At 40.0% G+C, this 20,111-nt stretch overlaps 1 protein-coding gene across 1 annotated transcript in view; it reads right to left on the reverse strand.

Annotated features, from left to right (window-relative positions):
- The window catches only part of tgfbr3 (transforming growth factor, beta receptor III), a 121,266-nt gene that overhangs the window by 57,270 nt on the left and 43,885 nt on the right, over window positions 1–20,111 (reverse strand). Inside the window, exon 4 of the mRNA XM_074668369.1 lies at window positions 3,528–3,665. Within this exon, the coding sequence (XP_074524470.1) occupies window positions 3,528–3,665 (138 nt within the window). The remainder of the gene's footprint in view (window positions 1–3,527; window positions 3,666–20,111) is intronic.

Raw genomic sequence — 20,111 nt, forward strand, 5'->3', positions numbered from 1 at the left:
GTAGATGTCATAAATATTGGAAATAAGATCCTTGCTTTATTTTTTTTTTATCATTCCTTGTTTACAGTGACCTCTCTGAATGTAGAGAAGCATGCCTTATAAACATCATGATGAAAGTCATCAGTCAGATAAGACTTGACAAGTTTTGCGTGGCCTAGAAGAGACCCTGTGCCCTGGATTTCTGAATGTCAAAGACACTTGGTTGAAAAGAATCTATATGAAGGGAATGTAAGGTTTTTTTATGTGTGTATGTGTGTGTTTGTGAATGCACAGACAGCATAATGCAAGGATTTCACAATCAACCTCTGCTCTCGCCCGTGTCACATCGGCTTTCACGGCAGAATATTTCTGCTCAGGAAAAGTGAGCACTAAAAACACTTGACCACATCTGGAAGTCATTTGTGTACCTGATACTGCATTCTTGCAGAATGCTGTGGTGTTAACATACAATTGAAAATGATTACTTTTGGGAAGCCACAAAAACAGGAAAGCTTTCTCAGCGTTTAAAGGCATAGAACGAAATTCCATCGCAATATAGTATGGTAAGCCGTGGCTGAGGGCGCTGGACCTCATTTCAGGATGATTTTCTCATGTGAGACACTGGCTTTAAACAAGGCCACTGTGCGAGTCCGTTTTTACATTTTTTATTAAGTTTCCCAGCGAGGCCCCATGGTACCTTTACTAAATATGGCCGGCTCTCCAGGGGACCTGGCTCCAGCTACTCTGACATAACCCTCACCAAACCCTGGTCTCTTCCTTCCTGACATGTACCCTGCTCCTTAAACAAGCCTCTGAGAGGGATTTTTTCTGCAACTTTGAAGAGGGGCTGGGTGATTTTTATAAGAAGAGACAAAAAACCTATAATAGCCAACATGGCCAAACATACTTCATATTCTAACATGACTTCTGATGGGCTTCAAAACTGTAAAGCACAGTGAGAAACAGAACATTTTGTACTGCATGATGCCCTGTGGCATGAAAACCTCTTGACTATTCTTATTTTTTTGTTCTGATGGAAATGAGTTTTCTCTCTCAGAGAATCTGTCCCCATGCTTTGGAGCAGGATGATTTTACTGAATTTGCACCCAGAAATATCAAAAACTGTAACCCCTTATTCTAAGACCAGCATCCATTTATTTTTCTGTTTGACTTTCTGTTTGGGGCTGTTGTAGTGACATCTTTGGCCGAAATGAAGGCTCTGTTTCCCATGGGCACCATCACCAACTGTTGTAAAAACCTGACTCTTGCCAAGGCGTGCATTTGTTTTTTAAAGGTGACAACAATAAAACTCTGTTTGTAGTTTAGTGTCCAGAAGGTGAGCAGACTATCTGTTCCTCACAGCCTTGTGCTCTGAGACGTGCAGAGATATCAAGTACTGAGGTAAAAATACTTTGTAACCTTACTTAAGTAAAAATTTTGTGTATTTATACTTTACTTGAGTAACTATTTTTTAGCCAACTTTTTACATTTTTATGCAAATATCTTTACTTTCTACTCTGCATGTTTCAAAAATAGCCTAACTACTCCTGTTTCATTCCAGCTTGTCATTGTTCAAAAAGACACACACCAAGAAAAGTCAAAACATTTCCTAAAATCGCTGAAATCGTGCCATCAGGACAGTGAATTTGATTGTGGATTGATGAGATAAACAAGTCACGCCACTCTTCAGCAATGACATAACAGACGTATGTATTGTAGTATGAAGATGTCCGTGGCAGAGACTCAGGAGAGGGATGAACTGATATTGAAATATTGTGATGCACGGATCAATCAATATTTTCTCTAACCCCTATTAATACATAATGGCAAATAGCTTGTTAATCTATGAAATGATTGTAGCAAGGAATGTTACAATCCCGATCCCTGGTATCCGATTGGGCTGATTTTTGCATTTTTTTTCAGTGAACGGGAATTCTGGCCAGTCCTCTCAACCGATAGCTCACGTTAGCCGTCATAAAGCCAAAATTGCTGCCGATCGCAAACGTGTCAGTAAAACCGAACACTAATTCTCCCCCTTCGTCGTCCTGTTAAGACATGTTTCCAGCTTTGTATGTGATACATTCAGGTACCTTCAGTAACTTGAGAATCTGACAATTACTCCAGTGTTTTCAGTTTTTGGATTGGACAAATGGCTTGTAAATGCCAGTTATCTAAAATAAATAGTATTTTGATCCCACCAATGGGTTTTGGATCCAGAGGGTCTGAACTTCAAAACTAGCTGGACTAAGTTAAATAGACTTAATAAGCTTTAAGTATTATTTTTTACTCTTTAGTATTGTTAACAAACAAAACAAAAAGACTGTCCTACTTCTCTTTCTCTGTTCTTCAGAAAAGTTTATCTCCAAACACAAAAATGGGATCGGGACTCGGTATCAGCCAATACTCAATATTAAATAATCAGGATAGGGTGCAAAAATGCTGATCTGGACATCCCTATTTGTAGCTGTATAACCGGGCTTGCTAAGGTTGGACTCTGTTTGTTAATAGTTGAAGAGGAAAACAAAACGCATACAAGGTAATTATTAAAAAGTGGGACTATTTCAAGATCACTTATTAAGTCCTCACAGTGTTTTTAATGTGATAACTATGACTTCAAGTCACAGTTTTGCCCTTTGTCAATACATCTGAATGACTTACACTGTGTTGCCTTTTGGAAAAGTGACAGAATTAGCTTAAAGGTAGAAATATCTATTGAGATCATGGGGGACTTCTGTAATATTACTGATTATGACTCGGGTTGTAATAGCCCCACTCTTTAAGTGCTACATTTGTGAAAATTTTGCTACCACTCGGGTCCATGGCTTCAGTTTTGAAAAAGCTGCCCAGTCTCATCTGGAGTCAGTGATAAATGAGTCTCTTGTTTCAGGAAAAGTTTCATTTTTAGCTGATTATTAATTATTAAAAACAACTTAACGACATGATTGAGGATGTCAGCAAGTTTGAAGGTGAGAGTTCAACTCCTTTCTCAGGAGAGCTTTCGCAGTTTACTGTTTGCTCCCAAACATTCCCCCCTGTTCGGGGTTTTTGCGGCTACGCCCTGTCTGATCTGAACAGCTGCCAAGCTATCAACAGGGCCATGAGGAGGAGGAGGAGGAGGAGGAGGAGGAGGAGGAGTAGGAGGAGGCAGAGAGGGAATAGCCCTGTGGTTATAGTTCAGGGATAAAGCTGACAGAGCACATTGCTTTTTAATAGATGAACAGAACATGCAGCATGATGTGAGAGGGTGATGCTGGTTTGAGTTTGGGGAAAATAATAAAAACTCTCCTCCACCAGAGGAATAATCAGCTCTCAAAATGTCAGAGTGCATCCATCGTAGGCATTGCCACATTAAATGTTTTGTTTTTGTAAACAGAGATTAAAGTGTCCCCACATGGAGCGTGCAAAGGCCTCCTCTGCAAACTCAAATCATTTCATATATTTCATTCAGATAAGAGCTACTGAAACAGGAATACAGCTTAGCCTGAGAGGAAATGAATACACAGTTTTAGGAAGTAGGATTTAGAGGCTTTTAGTGATGCTGGACTCACATGAAAGGTATGTTTAACGCCCGGGGCCAGGTTCTCCGTCTTGATCTTCCAGATCAGCGACTGGGGGGAGTTGAGCACGAAAACCAGTGGCTTGTGGTGGCGCAGCAGGGACTGGATGGGCTTCAGATGGAGCTCAACCTGGAGAGACGATGAAAAAAAAATACTGAATGGAGGCACATATGGGAACAAGAGAGTGGTCTAAAGCGTTTTCTTAGGAAGAGAAAAGGGCAAAAACAGAGAAACTCAGCTACCCTGTGGGTAAATGTCAACGTTTTTTTCTCATGTTGACTAAAATAGAAGTAAAGCGATCAGGCGGTACAGGGACAATCTCTGCTGGTGTAGGAGCGGAGCTGAATGCTGTAGATTGTTCAGTTTTTATCAGGCTCTGTGGTTGTTTATGGACTTACTTTGCTGATAATTTCACAAAGGCGGCGTGCTGTGTTCTCCCTAAAAGGCACTTGCTTAGCTCTGATATGTAGCCTCAGAGGGATCTGAACTTTCACACAGTGGACTCTTTGTTAGCAGAGGGAAAAAATAGAAAGTAGAGGGGCTCTGTTAGCATCTTTACAGCATGCAACTATGCCTTTGGTTCTCAGACAGCCATTAAACAGATTTTCACAGTCTAGTAGTGAAATGCAGAAAAACAAACTGGATGTTGTGAGAGGAGCTGTTGTTGTTTTCTTCCGTCTGGACCATTTGGAGCCAGGTGGTTTATGGTCTGAGCATTAAACTCCATTATCAGGCAAAACTCTGGCTCTCCATCATCGTTTTACTGATCAGAATAGTTTATAATCTTTCCATAACCAAAGCTGAAATTCTCGACTGTTCTCCTCGGCTTTGATGTGACTTGATACTGTGGACACTTTAAACTTCCTCTCCTCTGTTTTCCCAGACTAATCGTGTTAGCTCCATCCTGTGTATCAGCAGTAAAAGTCTGTAAATCACTAATTCAGCTCACAAGGATCAGCATTATGTGATATAACGACCCCAGCAGTAACTTAATCAGTCACGGCTTGCAAAAATATTGGCTCATCGCCTTTCCTGTACAAACACAGCCTTTGTGCCTCCATTGAACCTAAAAATGGAATAAATGATTTGTAATTAAGATGACGGGGATCGTAAATATGAGCTGACAGTTTCTTATTAGGAGTGTTTGAGTGAGTTAGAAGCTGCAGAGAGTAATCTCAGCAGTCATTTGTTTTGATGCAGTTATGGCGTGCACATTATCAAGATGAAGATCAGCAATGATAGCAAAGAGCGTTTTTTTCTTCTACAATGAGTTTCCGCTGGCCTCATGTGCTCTGGCTCAACGCTCAAGCTCTATTTCAGTCGCTGTTATCAGGTTTCTACAAGCAGACTGGTTCAGGGTTTGAACCAGAACACTACAAAAAACTGAAATCTTATCAAGTGTTTTTTGTCTCATTTCAATTAAAAAATGTTTTATTATACTTGATGTGAGCCACATTCAACTTGTCAGTTCAGAAAAATGTCTCGTTTCAAGTTATTTAAAGACAAAAATGAGGTACGATTTAGGGATGCACGATATTATCGGCACAATATCGGTATCGGGTGATAAAAGCTTAAAAACACGTTTATTGGTATCGGCAGATATGAAAATTTCTGCCGATATGCACAGCCGATGAGGTGCTATTCAGTTAGGATTATTATTATTTTCCATCTGAAAAATAAGCTCCTTAAATAAAATGTAGCACTTCATTTATTTGCACTGCAGAGCTCTGTGTCTGTCACCAGGTTGTTACAGTAGCTCCAAAATAATCAAATGCAACTTGGTTATGTTTAAAAATGCATTGTACATTTAAAGTTCATGTGATCCAGAGAAATTATTTTTCTGTATTTCAATACTGAATGTCTTGAGTTTGAAAAACTAATACATTTCTTATTTATGGTAAAATCAAATGTTTTTTTGTCTTGTTTTATGTGTGTTTCTTAAACAAATAAGACCGTCACAATAAGAGTAACATATAAATTCCAATACAGGATAGACTTAGCTTACTTTACAGTGAAAAAAACAAACAAACTTGTGATTATCGGTATCGGTATCGGTATCGGTATCAGTATCGGTATCAGTATCGGCCAAAAGGGGTTTCGATGTATCGGTACATCGGATATCGGCAAAAATCCAATATCGTACATCCCTAGTACGATTGCTTGTAACAAGTAAAAAAAAATCTGCAGATGGAAGAAGAAAAATGTGCTCAAAACTAGAATAATGTCTTAAAACAAGGAACTTTTCTCTTGTTCCATTGGGGGAATTTGTTTTTTTGCTTGTTACAGGCAAGTCAGACCTAAATTTTGTCTTTAAATAACTTGAAAGAAGACATTTTTCTGGACCGATAAGTTGAGTGTGGCTAATATTAAGTCTAAAAAACATTTTTTACTGAAAATAAGACAAAAACCCTTGATAATATTTCAGTTTTTTTGCAGTGAATAAATGCTCAAGAATAAAAAAATACCAGTCATTCATGAGTCATGCTTTTAAATATTGGAAAAATCCTTACAGAGAAAAAAACAAATAGTTAACGTGACTGTCTTCTTAAAAATGTATTTTCTTCCATTGTTTTTGCCAGATCCTCATTGTCATGTGATACAACATAAGAAGGTGTTTGTAGGGCATCTGAAAGCTGTTTGTCTTTTTCCACTCAATAACAAAAACACTTTCACGATAACATAAACACAGGTGCAGTTGTGAGATTCACAACTGGAGAAAAACAAAAACGACTTTTCTGCAGCGACAACTGTTCACTGCCCGGCCAAAAAAAAGTCACCAAGACAAGAACTGTTAAAAGTATTATAAAAAGGTGTACTTTTTTTTTTCAAAAGGGTGCAGTTTTTGCTTTTACCAGAATATGTACAGTCTTTATTTTTAAAGACTTTTTCTAAATTAACCAAAAAATATACATTTAGGTGATTATGCACTGGTTTAAACACACTTTTGAATGTTATATTCAATTTTCACCCCATCTGTTCTACTGAATGTTGCTACATGCTGCACACTGCACCTTTGAATTAATTAAAAAACATCTGTTTTCTCTTTAGAAAGAAATAAAGAAAATTTTAAAATGACTGATTTTGTGGCGTTAATGTGAAAGTCATTGCAAAGAAAAAAAATTGCATCATAAAAACCATAGCCTGTAAAACAGGAGAGATGACACGATATCTCCACAAAAATGAAACCAAAAAAGTAAAACTCCCCCTACTGGCTGACACTGTTTCTGTTGTAACAGTTTGTTCTTATATTGCTGATTTATCTGTGATTCATCATTCTTTTGACAGGTTTAGTTACTGTTAATTCTCTGATGCTAAAAAGAAGAGACCTGACAGCTCTGTTGTGAAAATGCAGCTCCTTTCTGCAGAGTTAGACGAGTCATTAGACCTGCCATATCCATGAGTGCTCACCTCAAACTGACCCCAACAATCTGTTCCACTGTGGACCGTACTCCACCTGGGGGATATTTGTGGTTTTATCAGTTAGGTAACTGTTTGCTTTGGCTCGATAAAGAGGTGTGATATTACCACCTCAGCTCCACCAGCTTTGACTCCTGTGGATGACTTGACCCAAAAACATCCCCAGTGTTGTCAGTCAGCGCCAACTGAAACCCATTGAGGTGTTTTTTTGTTTTGTTTTTTTTCAGCTTATATGATGTTAAAAAATGGTAAACACTTTGGTTATATTTTTCAAAACAAAACAAAAATAGTCTTATATTTCAGAAAACCTAAGTTTATATTTAATCAACCTATCAAAACACTGTCTTCAATGACTTGTAAAACCACAGATTCCCTTGAGATAAAAAGAGATTTAAACCTTTGCTGCCTCTGTTCATTTTAATGATCACACAATCTGAGAGAAAGCTTAAGTGTTGATGCCAAAGTTTTGAACTATGCCTTTACCCTTCCCATGAACATTAAACCAACTGAAAAAATGTGCTAATCTCTCCTCTTTCTTGGGAGTACTGTAACTCTGTCTGCTAATGAGCACGAGCATTGAATCCATATCCCTCTCTCACACTCTGGAGAAATGTGCTCCAGTCAGTCAAGTGTGATTTTTATCTTCTGGCAGATACTCTGTGTTCAAAGACTTGTCCCTGTGATGCTAGTACGAGGCCACTTAAAAAGACTCACAGACAGAGGGAACACGGAGAACCAAAGCCTTATTATGGCTCCTCTGCAGATTCTGAAGCCGGAGGATAGAAATACAAACGAGTGTTGGTCCACAAATGTGCTGCCAAAGTCATTACTCTGAGAGCAAATGGAAGATATTACTGAGCAGTTATTTATGCTGTAAACTGGATAATGATCCAAACAAACAGATGAGAGACTCACGGCTGGCTTTCTCTTTTTTTATGTGCATATTTGTTCCACTTAGTCCAGACTGTGGAAAAAGCATGTTCATCGCTCCTCTGAGAATAACAAAAAGCAAGATATGATCATACCTGGCCTGGCTTTGAGGCTCTGGCTCTGACAGATGGAAGAGGGAGACAGAAGGAGAGCTGTGAGTGAGTGAAAGGGGGGAGAGTTGTAAAAGATGAGGAAATTAAACCCAGACAGAGACATTTCCAGAAGACGTGAGTCACCTGCTAACCAAATACAAACAGAGCGCTTAAGAGGAGGAAGTGCCAAGAGGAGCTGATGGTGAAAAAGGGAAAACTTTAGTAATTATCGGCTGTTGTCCAACGGTTAGCGGGTAAACAGTAAACCGAGCTCGATATGTTGTGACCGCAGAGCTTGGTTGCACAATGTGAGCGATGATTAAGATTAAACAGCAGCTGGTGAGCATCCCAGCCCCCAGAGTTACCGTAACAAGGTCTGGTTTACATAGCAACAGACCCACTCACACAGCCAGGGTGTGAAAAGAAGGAGTGCAGAAACAGAAAGGCCTTGAGGTCCAGTGGCTCTGAGTCCGTCCCCTTAAAAAGAGCAGAGGGTCTGCCGGGATCTGGAGGCCACACCTGATTGATTATCAGGAGGCTGGCTGGCACAGGGATTCCTGAGTCCAGGGTTTGTCACAGTTATGGGGGCGCGTTTGCCAGCAGCGAGGGATGGAGCGCTCTCACGTTACTGAAACTACACTCCACACAGGGGACGACAGCTGTAGCAGGATCAGCCAGGCCCATCAGGGAGCATACCATTAGTGGTGGTAGCATGAGTAAACAATGGAAATGTTAAAAAAATACCTCAACTTTCAGCTTCAAATCAGCAAGAAACGCAGCACCAGCTGAAACGCGAATGATGAATCATCCACAGCCCCGTGTTTCATAACAAAGCTCCACAGTTAGATTTAGAGCCAAACGATGGCTGTAATTATAAAGGTGATTTGTTTGCTCCATCTTCAGCATGTGGTTGCAATTTCATGACCTTTCAAGCCAGCTAAATCAAGTCTCAAGTGTGCTTCATAAACACAGAGCATCAACATTGTTATACGATACTTTCATAACACTGACAGCCAGCAGTCAGAGCGCGGTATCAGTGCCGGCAGTTTCCGTTATTGACAGAGCTGATTAGGTGATGCCTGTTGATTCAGAGAAAACCCCAAACATCCTTTAATTAGGCACAAAGTCAGACTAATCTAGGAACAACCCCTCCCTCCCAGGAAATAATAATCAAGGGGAAAAAATCCCTGAGATGAAGAGAGTCTGAATAACAATGACTGACTGACTTCCATGTTTTAAATCAGAGTTAGTAAAAGTTTGAATTAGAAGCTGAGAGATCTTCCAAAGCAATTTATTTCCTAACTATTCACTAATCAACAGAAATTTCATTTCTGACAAGTCTTGAAGAAAACACCCAAAACAGACAAAATTAAACAGATGAAGACAGGATCACAGGGTCCATGTTTAAACAATGTCAACCTGGGGGCTACAGATAGCAGAGCTAGCACTGCCAGCTAACCTGCAGGTTAAAGTCCACATGTCTGTGCTTGAAACATACTACTCCAGTAGAGTTCACCAGTCAAAGCCTTAAAATGAGGATTAATGATCTTAAAATTAATTGCTCCTGTGAATTTTCTATTTTAAAAAAGCAGGTTTTCCGTGTCAACATCATTTTTATAGAGTTTATAAGTGAATAAATGGACATGACAGTGTCATGACTCGTCAGTTATGTTAAATTGGCACTTTTGACTTCAGTCTTGTTTTTCATTTTGTCATGTCAGCTTTTATGTTGTAGTAATGTCTTTCCTCTCATTTCAGGCTACTTCACTTCCTGCCCTCATGTTTTCCCACCATTTTGATTGTCCCGCCCTTCATTGTTTCCACCTGTGCCCCATTACCTCTTGTATAAAAGTCTGTCTCCCTTTGTCCTGTGGGAGATCCTTGTGTCATGTGTTGCCAGATAACTCCTTGTCAGTGTGTTCTGTTTTAGCTAGTTTTTCCAGCATTGCTGTGATTTTGTGTTTTTATTTTGAGAGCTTTCTTCATGAAAGACTTTGATTTTTCTTTGAGTTGTGCATTTGAGTCTTTTGTATAGATCTGTCAGACAGTCTTGGTAATTAATGCTGTGGGTCAAAAAATGTTATAGCATTGGTGGTGTTGCTGCCCTTGCATGATGTCACAGTGTTGCACAAATTGCACTTTGCACTTTGCTCTTTTTTGGTAAAGTGAAGCCAAGCTCTTAATCACTTCAATCCCTTTGATCTCTCCTCCATTGTCTTGGGGATTCTGTTGCTGACTGACGAACATGATTGACATGTGGCCAGTGGCAGCTGCTGGTCAGTCAAGAAGGGGAAGCTAATTTTTTTCTGGTCTACATCATAAATTTGTTTACTTATTTAAACATAAATTCTACCCTCTGTTTCTTTTCAAGAAAATGATCTGTGACCACGGTGTACCAACCAAGAGTTTTTTCCAGGGATTTTACCAGTGTTCTCTATGGCCAGTAGAGCTAAACTGCTTAAACGGCCTTGGCCCATTGTGTTGCGGGTGTAAGACTTGAGCCGCTTTATAGAGGAGAAGCTCCTCTCTACAGAAGATGCTCTGGTGGAGGGTTATACTTCAAGATCGCTGACTGGCTCATTTCACTGTCAATCAAAAAGGGATTCGGCCTCTGACAGATCATCCAATCATCATGCAGGAGCCCAGCGTCAAGGCCAGCTGGCTGTCTCATAGACCCCCAGTGCTGTGCGTTCGATGGGCGGGACAAAGCCCAGCATTTATCCAATGACTGTCCAGTTTCCACAGTGGAAAAACCCACTCTACGCTTCCCCGCTGAAGTCAGAAGACGCTCAGCGTCCTACTGTGGTAAAGGGCCGAGACGCTGCGGGGATGAATGAGAAGGAGGTGATATTGAGCTGATTCTGAACAAAAGATTAAGGAATTCCAGCGCATATTTTGTCAATGAAATGTACACACAGCAGAACATATCACCACTCTTTTTTGGGACATTTTAGGGGAAGCTGAGCTTCCCTTGCAGTCTTAGAGCAATCGCCATGTCTGCATGTGGCATGATGTTGATGGAAGGTCGGGCTGCTCTGGCATAATGACAAGAATCCAGAAAGAAATCGGTAAGCATAAAAGCTAATGATGTCAATGAATTGAACCACGTCTAATGAATTCTTAGCAGGAACCAGTTGTTAATACCCATTCTTACAAACAGCACTATGCTATGAGATACCAATCTGTAACCTGTGCTTATATACAAGTTGGTAGTCAAGCATCACAGCATTATGGTAGTAGCCATGAACCAGGGATATGGCCCGGGCTAGTGGCAGGTGGCTGCACAGCAGTTTACATATGACCTGAGTTTTGGGCGTACATAATTAAAAAGAACCAGAAACTTGAGAATTGATGGGTCATTCTGGTGCCAACTTGTGAGGGCGGTGATGGTTCAGTACTGGTTTATGTTTCTGCATTGACCTAACACTGTAGTGGCTAACGCTGTCATTAGCTATACAGACTTCTGTGTTGGTTGCTCTGCAATACTCCTCCAGAACACATGAGGGCAGTGTGTTCAATATACATTTTCTGCTTGATTCTTCACCTCACATTGAAGCCCCATTTTTAGAGCAGAAACAGGTTTCTGTTTACACTGAAGCAACTATTTCAAAGATAGATGCTGGAAGAGATGTTGTGTGCCATTTGGTTGTAAAAACAGGAAGTACACATTGTGATCAGTAGACGTAGGCTAGACCATCAATTTGACACAGAAGTATAAATCAGGCTTTTGTTACCTAACGTGCACGTCCCCAGTGTCATATTTTTCAAGAACAGCTCCACTCTGAGCTTGCAATACCCTTAGCCCCATCTGTTGACAACATGTAATTAATTTTTTTTAATACCACTTAGGAGAAGGAATATTTTATGAGCACAGTCTTCTATCAGTCCATGTCACAGTGCTCAAGCCAAGAAGATAAGGTCTGTTTTCATAGCAACAAAATAAATATCAGTCACCATCTCTGTATTGATGGATTTCCCCTTTCGTACTAGTTTTAAAAATCTCACACTGGCCAGGCTCTGTTTAATTTGACTGATTTCCAATTTTATAACAGATATTGGATCCTCAGAGATACGGAAAGTAGAAAACAAAAAGGTCTGCCTTGGGTCCCAAAAGTCATGGCTCCAAGAAGAACACTGTCTGGGACCAATCACAGCGTTTTATCTGATGTGTGTGCATGTGTCTTGTCTGTCTGGATCTTGGTTCTTTCTGGATCACTGAGGGTGCACAGAGGGAAGGGAAGGCAGCTCGAGCTGAGGAGCTCAGGGATGGAGGGGAGTGCTGGCGGCAGAAAAACCTGTTGACTGCGCTTATCATGCCACCCACATATTTGTGAGAGCGATGGGGATGTTACCTGGAGCCTTTCCTCCCCTGAACTGTGATGGTAATCAGTCTGCTCTCAACGCCAAGCTGCTAGCAGCTCCAGCAGCCTGAAAAGACGTCAAAGTGAGACAGGACGTCTGGATAACAATCAGAGTGATATGCTGGAATGGCAGGACGTACTGAAGAAAATAACACAGCACTGAGGCCGGGACACAGGGCCAGGAGGAGAGATTACTTATTTCATTCAACAAGCACTGAAATTAAATAAAATCTAAGTTTTTTTATGTGATTTCTGTAATTACTTAGTCAAATTTATAAAAAAGAGGATATAAAGTTTTATTTATTGTGCTCAAGTAATGTCACAAATGAGGGCTCTGCTGTGCTGTGGGCAGGAAGTTTTGGCTCTAACTGATGATGTCTAAAAGAAAAACAAGTCATCTGTCCCTGTTAGAAAAATATAGAGTACTTTTAATGGAGTGAGCACTGGTTGCAAAGCTGATTTAAAATGATATATTTGGTGCATAATGTTGATAAATAGCCACACTTTTCGATATATTTTTATACTTAGCTGTTAAATTCATGATCTTTCTTTATTCATGAGGTTTTTACTCGGGGCCAAACTTTCCACAGAGGCCTACTGTTCCTAACAAACTTACCCTGAAATTATCACTGGCATAAGCACTGAATAAATTAGTTTCCCATTCACAATCAGGGTCTGCTCCAGGCTTTTTAATGGGGCTTTAGGGGCTATAAGTTGAACCATTGTTCACTACTTTACATCGAGTAAATGATTTAAATACCTGATACAAGAGTGGTCTACACCAAGCGTGTCCAAAGTCTAAATTATGTGTATGTTTATATTTTCGTCAAGGTCACAAACACAAAAAAAACCATAGTCTATCCAGTAAGGACTCACTAACCCACATGTGGACTGTGCATAGGATACTTGTCTAAAGCTAAAGCTCTGTACATTCTGCAGAAACTCAACAACTCTCACAGCTGACGTCTTTAAATGAATGGATTTATCATGATGTGAAAATATCAGTTCAAAAAACACATCAGAGGACACAAGACTAGATTAAAGTTATGAAATGAAGCAGGAAAAATAGTTTAGAATGCAGGATATTTTTTGGCAAAAAGTGTTGTTTGCAGGTCAAAAAGTCTGAATATGAAAAACAATTTGTTGGGACCCCCTCGAAAACGAGATGCTGCATCTCAAGGGGCTATCCTAAATAAATTCAAATTCAAATTCAATCCTGAACAAATCCAGATCCCGATCCTGACTTTAAAACATCCTGACATATTTTCCCCATATCGCCCCCTAATGGAGAACATTTTCCTTGGTCAGAAGCAGAGTTTGTTGATGTTTACACAGCACGTAACCTTTAAAAAAGCTGACCACTGATCATCTGGTATCAAGAGACACCTGAGGGACAGGTGAGGTTTGATTTCATCAGTCTGTGATGATGGAATAAGGAGGTTTGAGCACTGAGAGACTGATTTTTACAGAAATCACTTAAAGAAAAAGTCAACAAATACAGAATTCAGTTACTTTCATGGTTAATAAATATGTCAGACAGAGCTGCTGGACACTGACTTATAGACTTTTGATTGGGGTGGTACTGACTAATGCAGGGTTGGCAGTGGTTTGTGTCCGAACACACATGAATACATTTAGCTTCTCTGTTTTCACTGTCTTCTTTAAACGCTTCATTATCAAAAACATGTGTCTCACTCCTTTCCATTATTTTCTGACTTTAGGATGAAACAGCAAAGTTGCATTGAATAAATATTTATAGCTTTAATCTTTAGAACCTAAAATGATTTTTGCACTACTATAAGAAAAAAACATGCATCATACAAATACAAGGACTGAAAAAAAGTTTGGGATTTCAGGGTGGTACCTGGACCATCCCCATTTGAACTAATCTCTGGTCCTTATTTTGGTTCAGTTTTCGTTTTTAAACTAATAATCAGATCCTGCTCCATCTTAACACTCTTATCACCCATTCATTTAAACTCTCCGCTGCTGAAAATGGAAACAAAGGCTGTTTCAGCAGCTTGCAGTTAATTACTGTGGCTGACACCTTTCCACTGCAGAGGTTTCAGACCCTAAAATAACCATCAGCAGAAGAAATCACTTCACCAGCGCTCTTATTTGCTTTGTAGTCATAAAGAGACCCTAATATCTGTTATAATGTGTTCCATGAACTGAGGAAATCTCCACAGTAAGTAAAGCCAACAGTGACATTAATGAAACCTCAATGAGAAAAACTTTGCTGGAAGTGTCTGATGCCAGGTGTGTGAGGAACAGGTAGCCTGATTTATGACTCGGGTACTGCTCTGTGTGTTTTATCCACACAAAAGCCGCTCAGCAGGTTAAAGTAAGAGCGATACTGTCTTTGTGTGAGCAGATTGTCGTGTGTGTGTGTGTGTGTGTGTGTGTGTGTGTGTGTGTGTGTGTGTGTGTGTGTGTGTGTGTGTGTGTGTGTGTGTGTGTGTGTGTGTGTGTGTGTGTGTGTGTGTGAGCTCGGCTCGTATCTGCTGCTATCCTCTCTGCCGGGTGAGCTCCTCCAGTTACAGTCACTCACACGAGCTATCTCCAAATTCCAGCTGATAAAGCAATCATCTGCTCTGCCTCACCCTGATCCACAGCAAGTGGCTGCGTTTGATGTTTGCTTTTGGTGAGCCGATTACGGAAAGATGACCGGTTCTAGATACCACCAGCTCCTTTTGTTGATTTTCCACCCTATCACCCGGCTCTGTGCCCAGACAGGCCTCTTCTTTTCTGGGACTACTTCTTTTTTGCTCTACATTTTCGCTGCCACTCAGGACAAAGGTGTCCACCATGATACTAATTTTTAAATCCATGCACATGATGCTGGCAGCTTGTAAGCAAGGTGTAAAAGGCCACTTCAGCATCTGACAGATGAAACATATGGAAAAACGTCCAAACTTGATACCTCCTCTGTTAAAGCAGAGCACAGAGGAGAGAAAATAGCTCTCCAGAATGAGCTCATTGTTTTTGTAGAGCTTAAGTGGCTAAACACCAACACCTTCAGGTCAGTAGTCAACCAGCAAAAAGGTATTCAGCCTCGTAATCCCTGGGGGTTAGATAGCTGGATGAAATTTCAGCAGTCTGGTCTGCAGGACGACTCACTCTGACTGCAACTCTCGTTTAGCTTCTCACTCTGAAAGATCTAATAGATCCGTTTTATCCAATCTTATAAAATTTTGTGAAAATGTGAAAATGATTGGGCCGTCGTTCGACACATATCACCCCTGTCTGGAATAACGAGGTTTGCAAATATGAGCCAAGAAAAGTCACTATTGGTCCAGGACACAGAGTCGGGTCTGGCCCACATGGGTATAAGTAAGAAAAAGGAGCTTCTGTTACTTTGATCAAATCCACAAGAGCTGATGTAACCATCAGTCTTTGTTCAGGCAAAAAAAACTGTTCACACGAGTCCGTTTAAAGAAGTAGAGCTGTGATTCTGTGACAAAAGCAGCCCACTGTCTGGAGGAATGTAAAGTAGGAATCCAGATTACCATAAAAATATTGAGGTTTCAAATCACAGAAGAGTTATGTGGGGATAATACGCCTAGCTAATGCTAGGTGGGAGTTGTCTGGGGCAGGTCTCGTTTCATGGATCTGCCTCGCCAAACTGGACCAAAGCACACTGACTCACTTAGAGCTTCAGAGCCCTGGATGTCTGATCAGACCCGTGCAGTTCAGCACAGTTGTTGTTGAGATTTTTTTTTAAATTGACCAAACTGTTGGTTGACCTGACCGTTTTTGTCTTTCAGCTGGCTCAAAGTCTCTTCAGACAGAGTGATGTGCCTTCTGTGATACTTTTGTCCAGACTTGTCATGCCCTCTGAGACAGATTTGTCTCTCTAAACATAAAACTGACTTGAAATAAAACCTGCCTGTCTTTAAGATTTATTATGTAAGAGGTGGAGTGTGTTTTTCAGTTCGAAGCTTCTTGAGTTTCACCCTGCAATTAACTCTCTTGCCAATTTGTATTGCCTGATCTCTTGTTTAGTCATTCTATCATATTTTTCTTCTCCATCATCATCCTCCTCAGTCTCTCTGTCTTTGGCTTAAAGCTCTTTCTGAGAAAACCCGGCTGTGATTGGTAACGGGAAGTGTTTGCCCTCAGGGCTTTCAGCAGGATCGTACCCACTCCACCCATGTCTCACAGAAAAAGAGCAGGCCTTTCAGAGCCAGAGTTGCTGTTCACTGTACGAGTGAGTAGAATTTGATGTAAGTTAGACGCAACACATGACTTAATTTGGCATTGGGCAAGTTAATATTAGATAAATATGATCTAAGGCCTCGTAAATACCATGGGAGCAGTAAAGAAATGAGACTGAACCAATCTTGAAATTAAGAAATGATGAGGTAACTCTGATTTCATCATGTATGAGTATGAAATTAATTGTTGAAAATGTTTTCTTTAAGCTAATACTTTGGCGCCAATGCTTTGACGATACAACCATGATCTCTTGTTGATATCACATACGGTTATGGACACTAACTTTTTCACTCTCTCTTACCCTGCACAAACTCTATTGCTTTTACACAGCACTTAAAAAACAGAAACTCTCCATATTTCAAAGAATATTCTTTTATAAGTCTATTGTGTATTTTATTGTCAATTATATAACCTTAAAATAATAAACTAATAAAATTGTTTTATTAATTATATCAAGCAAAACAACTTGTTCTTTGAAGGTGAATACTAGCGATGTGTGTGTTCGGCAACCAACAACCTTGAAGCTGATGCAGAAAACTGCGGTTTGTCAAATATGTGCTTGAGGTGGGCCTCGAGGTTCTGGGAAACAAACAAGCTTACAGCAAGAATAAACATGTTTACAGCCTGGTATAAAAAATAGCATCACTCTGAGCAGCTAATTTTTAACAGTACAGTACGATAGGCGTCAAAACTCTGAAACAGAAACAAATGGATGATGTCACATAGACGTCTGCTAACACAGTCTGTGGTGTTTAGTCAACTAAAAAACAAAAACCATGTCACCATCTCTAGACTAAGAACCTGAAATTGAAAACAGAACGTCTAAACAAAATAAAAACTAAAGAAATATGTTAAACTATAATAACCTTGGAATTAGGGATGGGTACTTTTCACATTTGAGATGATACGGTACAGATGCCTGGTATATGGCAGTCAGTAACAGTACTTAATGGTACCAATTTTTGATATTTTTGTGTGTTTATGTGGTAATAAATATTAATTTGTTTAATAATAAAATCTCAAAGTTTTTCAATTTAATATATATATATATATATATATATATATATATATATATATTTATTTTTCAATGTCTAAACTTTCAATGATGTGTTCATGTCCAGTATGAAAAATTGCCTCCTCTTGACAAAGGTGCAATTAGGTACTGAAACATTATACTGTTTGATTTGAGATAGTAAATGCAGTACTTAGTACGACAGACAGAATTTAGTCGGTATCTGCAAAACTACTTAATTTGGTACCCATCACTACTTGAAACAGGATTCGCCTTTCTGCTAAAAGCAGGTATTTTGATCTAGAAAATAAAGTTGCTTTTATACTGTTTCAGGTTATACTGGCACACAACCAGAGCGAAGTGTGACCAGCACAAGCATGTGAATGTCAACCTGCAGAGAAGACCAGAGGCTCTGCTAGCTCTGTTAGCTACATTAGATTTTGTGCTCTTTTTTTGTCTGTATAAAATAAATGATACTCCATCTTTTGTTCTATTTCTTAAAGTTTTTCCTAAAATTTCAGACCACATGGTGATTACACTCTGGTTTGAATGGCTAAGAGATGAGTAGCTTCATTACAAGTCGTGTTAAATCTGTCTTAAATCACAGATAGGCAGTTTGAAATATGCTGTTGGTTTTACAATCAGAGAAAATTCAGCGTATCCAGTGCTTTCTTTAGACTGCTATTCTTTCACAACTGCAGACCTGAGCACATGTCTTGTACATCACTAGAATACAATCCAAAATATTATTGTGGCTAATTCTAGCTTCAGGCTACTGAAATGGATGATTAACATATTTTCTCCCTCTGGTGTGTTATTCCACGCTGACTGCCTGACCTGTAAATGTGAGGGTATCCCAGACGACGCACCATGCACAGTCACTGCTGAGGTGTTCTGTTGCACTTAATAACTCAGCTTTAGTGTGGAAATTGGCCAGGGGCCAGAGTGTGTATTCTGAGTCAAGGCCAGCTGTGCATTTCTCTCTGCGGCTAACAGTTCATACCCCTTAGTTAATACCCATACAGAATGGGTTCACCGGGGCAGGCAGGAAACGATTCATTGCTCTCACGTCTTTACAGAAAATATGGACACACTGCAAGCCGCAGCGTTCACACATGTATGTGAAAGAGATGTGAAGCAGGCCTCACACATCGCAGCTGTAGGGTGTGTGTGGCTGTGTGTGTAAAACTGTCCGAAATTGGCCATGTGATTCCCTTTGTGTGTATAAGTTCACAGACCATGTGCACCAACACATGCAGTCCCGTACCTGGTTAAAGCTGAGCTTTGCAAACACTTAGTGAGGAGTCACCGGGGCACAACATGTTCCCCAGCAGCCTCTTAACCCAGACAGCAACACATCACCCACAGGGTCCTGCAGGCCATCACTCAAAACATCCACACACTGACTGCTCTGTGGCCCAGACACCACTTCCTCACACATCAGCAGAGATGAGGAGGAGAAATCTCCACAGTCACAGACCGAGCAGCCACCTCTGTGCTGACTTAGAAAATAAGCAAAGTACAGGCATGCCAAAGCAAACAGGGAAAAACAGCCATTACTGAGAGAGGAATCAATCTCAACGCTTTCACGTTTGACAACTGCAGCGGATTAAACCACTGAAATTAAAGGACTAGTTCCATATTTTTTTAGAAAACGTGTTTTCAGGCAAGTTTTTAGAGCTACACATGAATGTTATTTCATCGAGTATCACCTAAAAGTGTGTTTTTTTATTATTGATTTTGAAAAATAATAGTTTATTTCAGTTGTGTTTCAGTTTTAGAGGCCCAATAACTTTAAAGGGTTTTTTTTGTTTTGTTTTTTGTTTTTTTGGAACAGGAGAAACACCTGTGGTAATTGGAAGTAATTGGACCTGTGTTTTTGAGCCTCACTCAAGGGAATTTGAAAAGGTCCCTTTTAGACAATTTCACTGTTTCTATCCCCCTGATTGATGCATCATTTTCTTTTACTTCTGATTTGCATCTCTTTATATCTATACAATTATCTGTCGTCAATGACTGTCTGACTTTTTGGCCACAAACCATTTAGATGCTAACCATCACAATTTAGAGAAAAATCTGCACCACTTTTTTCCACTCTCTGTGGAAAACAATGATAAGACTACGCTTGAGATGTTGACACAGCACACAAATATTTTGGACCAATATCTTTCAGCCTAAAGATGACTGTCAATGTCCCAGAGGGACCATTTTTACTGTCTGTGAGTTGGTAATAATGAATAGTCCATTTCTGTGGAATATGTCTGTGAGATTTGGAAAATGCTGTTTTCACTAACCCTTGCTCTGGACGAGAAAAATGTTTCAGCATCAAGCTTTTGACTTTTCAAGGATAGAGCACAAAGTTCAACGGGTTTCTTTCACACAGCCTTGGGAGTTTCTCATTTGAGCAACAATGTTCATCATTTAAAGATGACCTTTTAATTTCTTTTTCCACTCCATCATCCTTTCTCACTGTCATGACGGATTCCGAGCAGATAGTATCAGTGTGACGCACTCTGTGCCCTCATGTCCAAGGAGATCTCTGCGG

This window comes from Halichoeres trimaculatus, unplaced genomic scaffold, assembly GCF_033239565.1.
Source record: "Halichoeres trimaculatus isolate MK-OKI-2021-1 unplaced genomic scaffold, fHalTri1.1 fHalTri1_scaffold_4, whole genome shotgun sequence".
Lineage (NCBI taxonomy): Eukaryota > Metazoa > Chordata > Actinopteri > Labriformes > Labridae > Halichoeres > Halichoeres trimaculatus.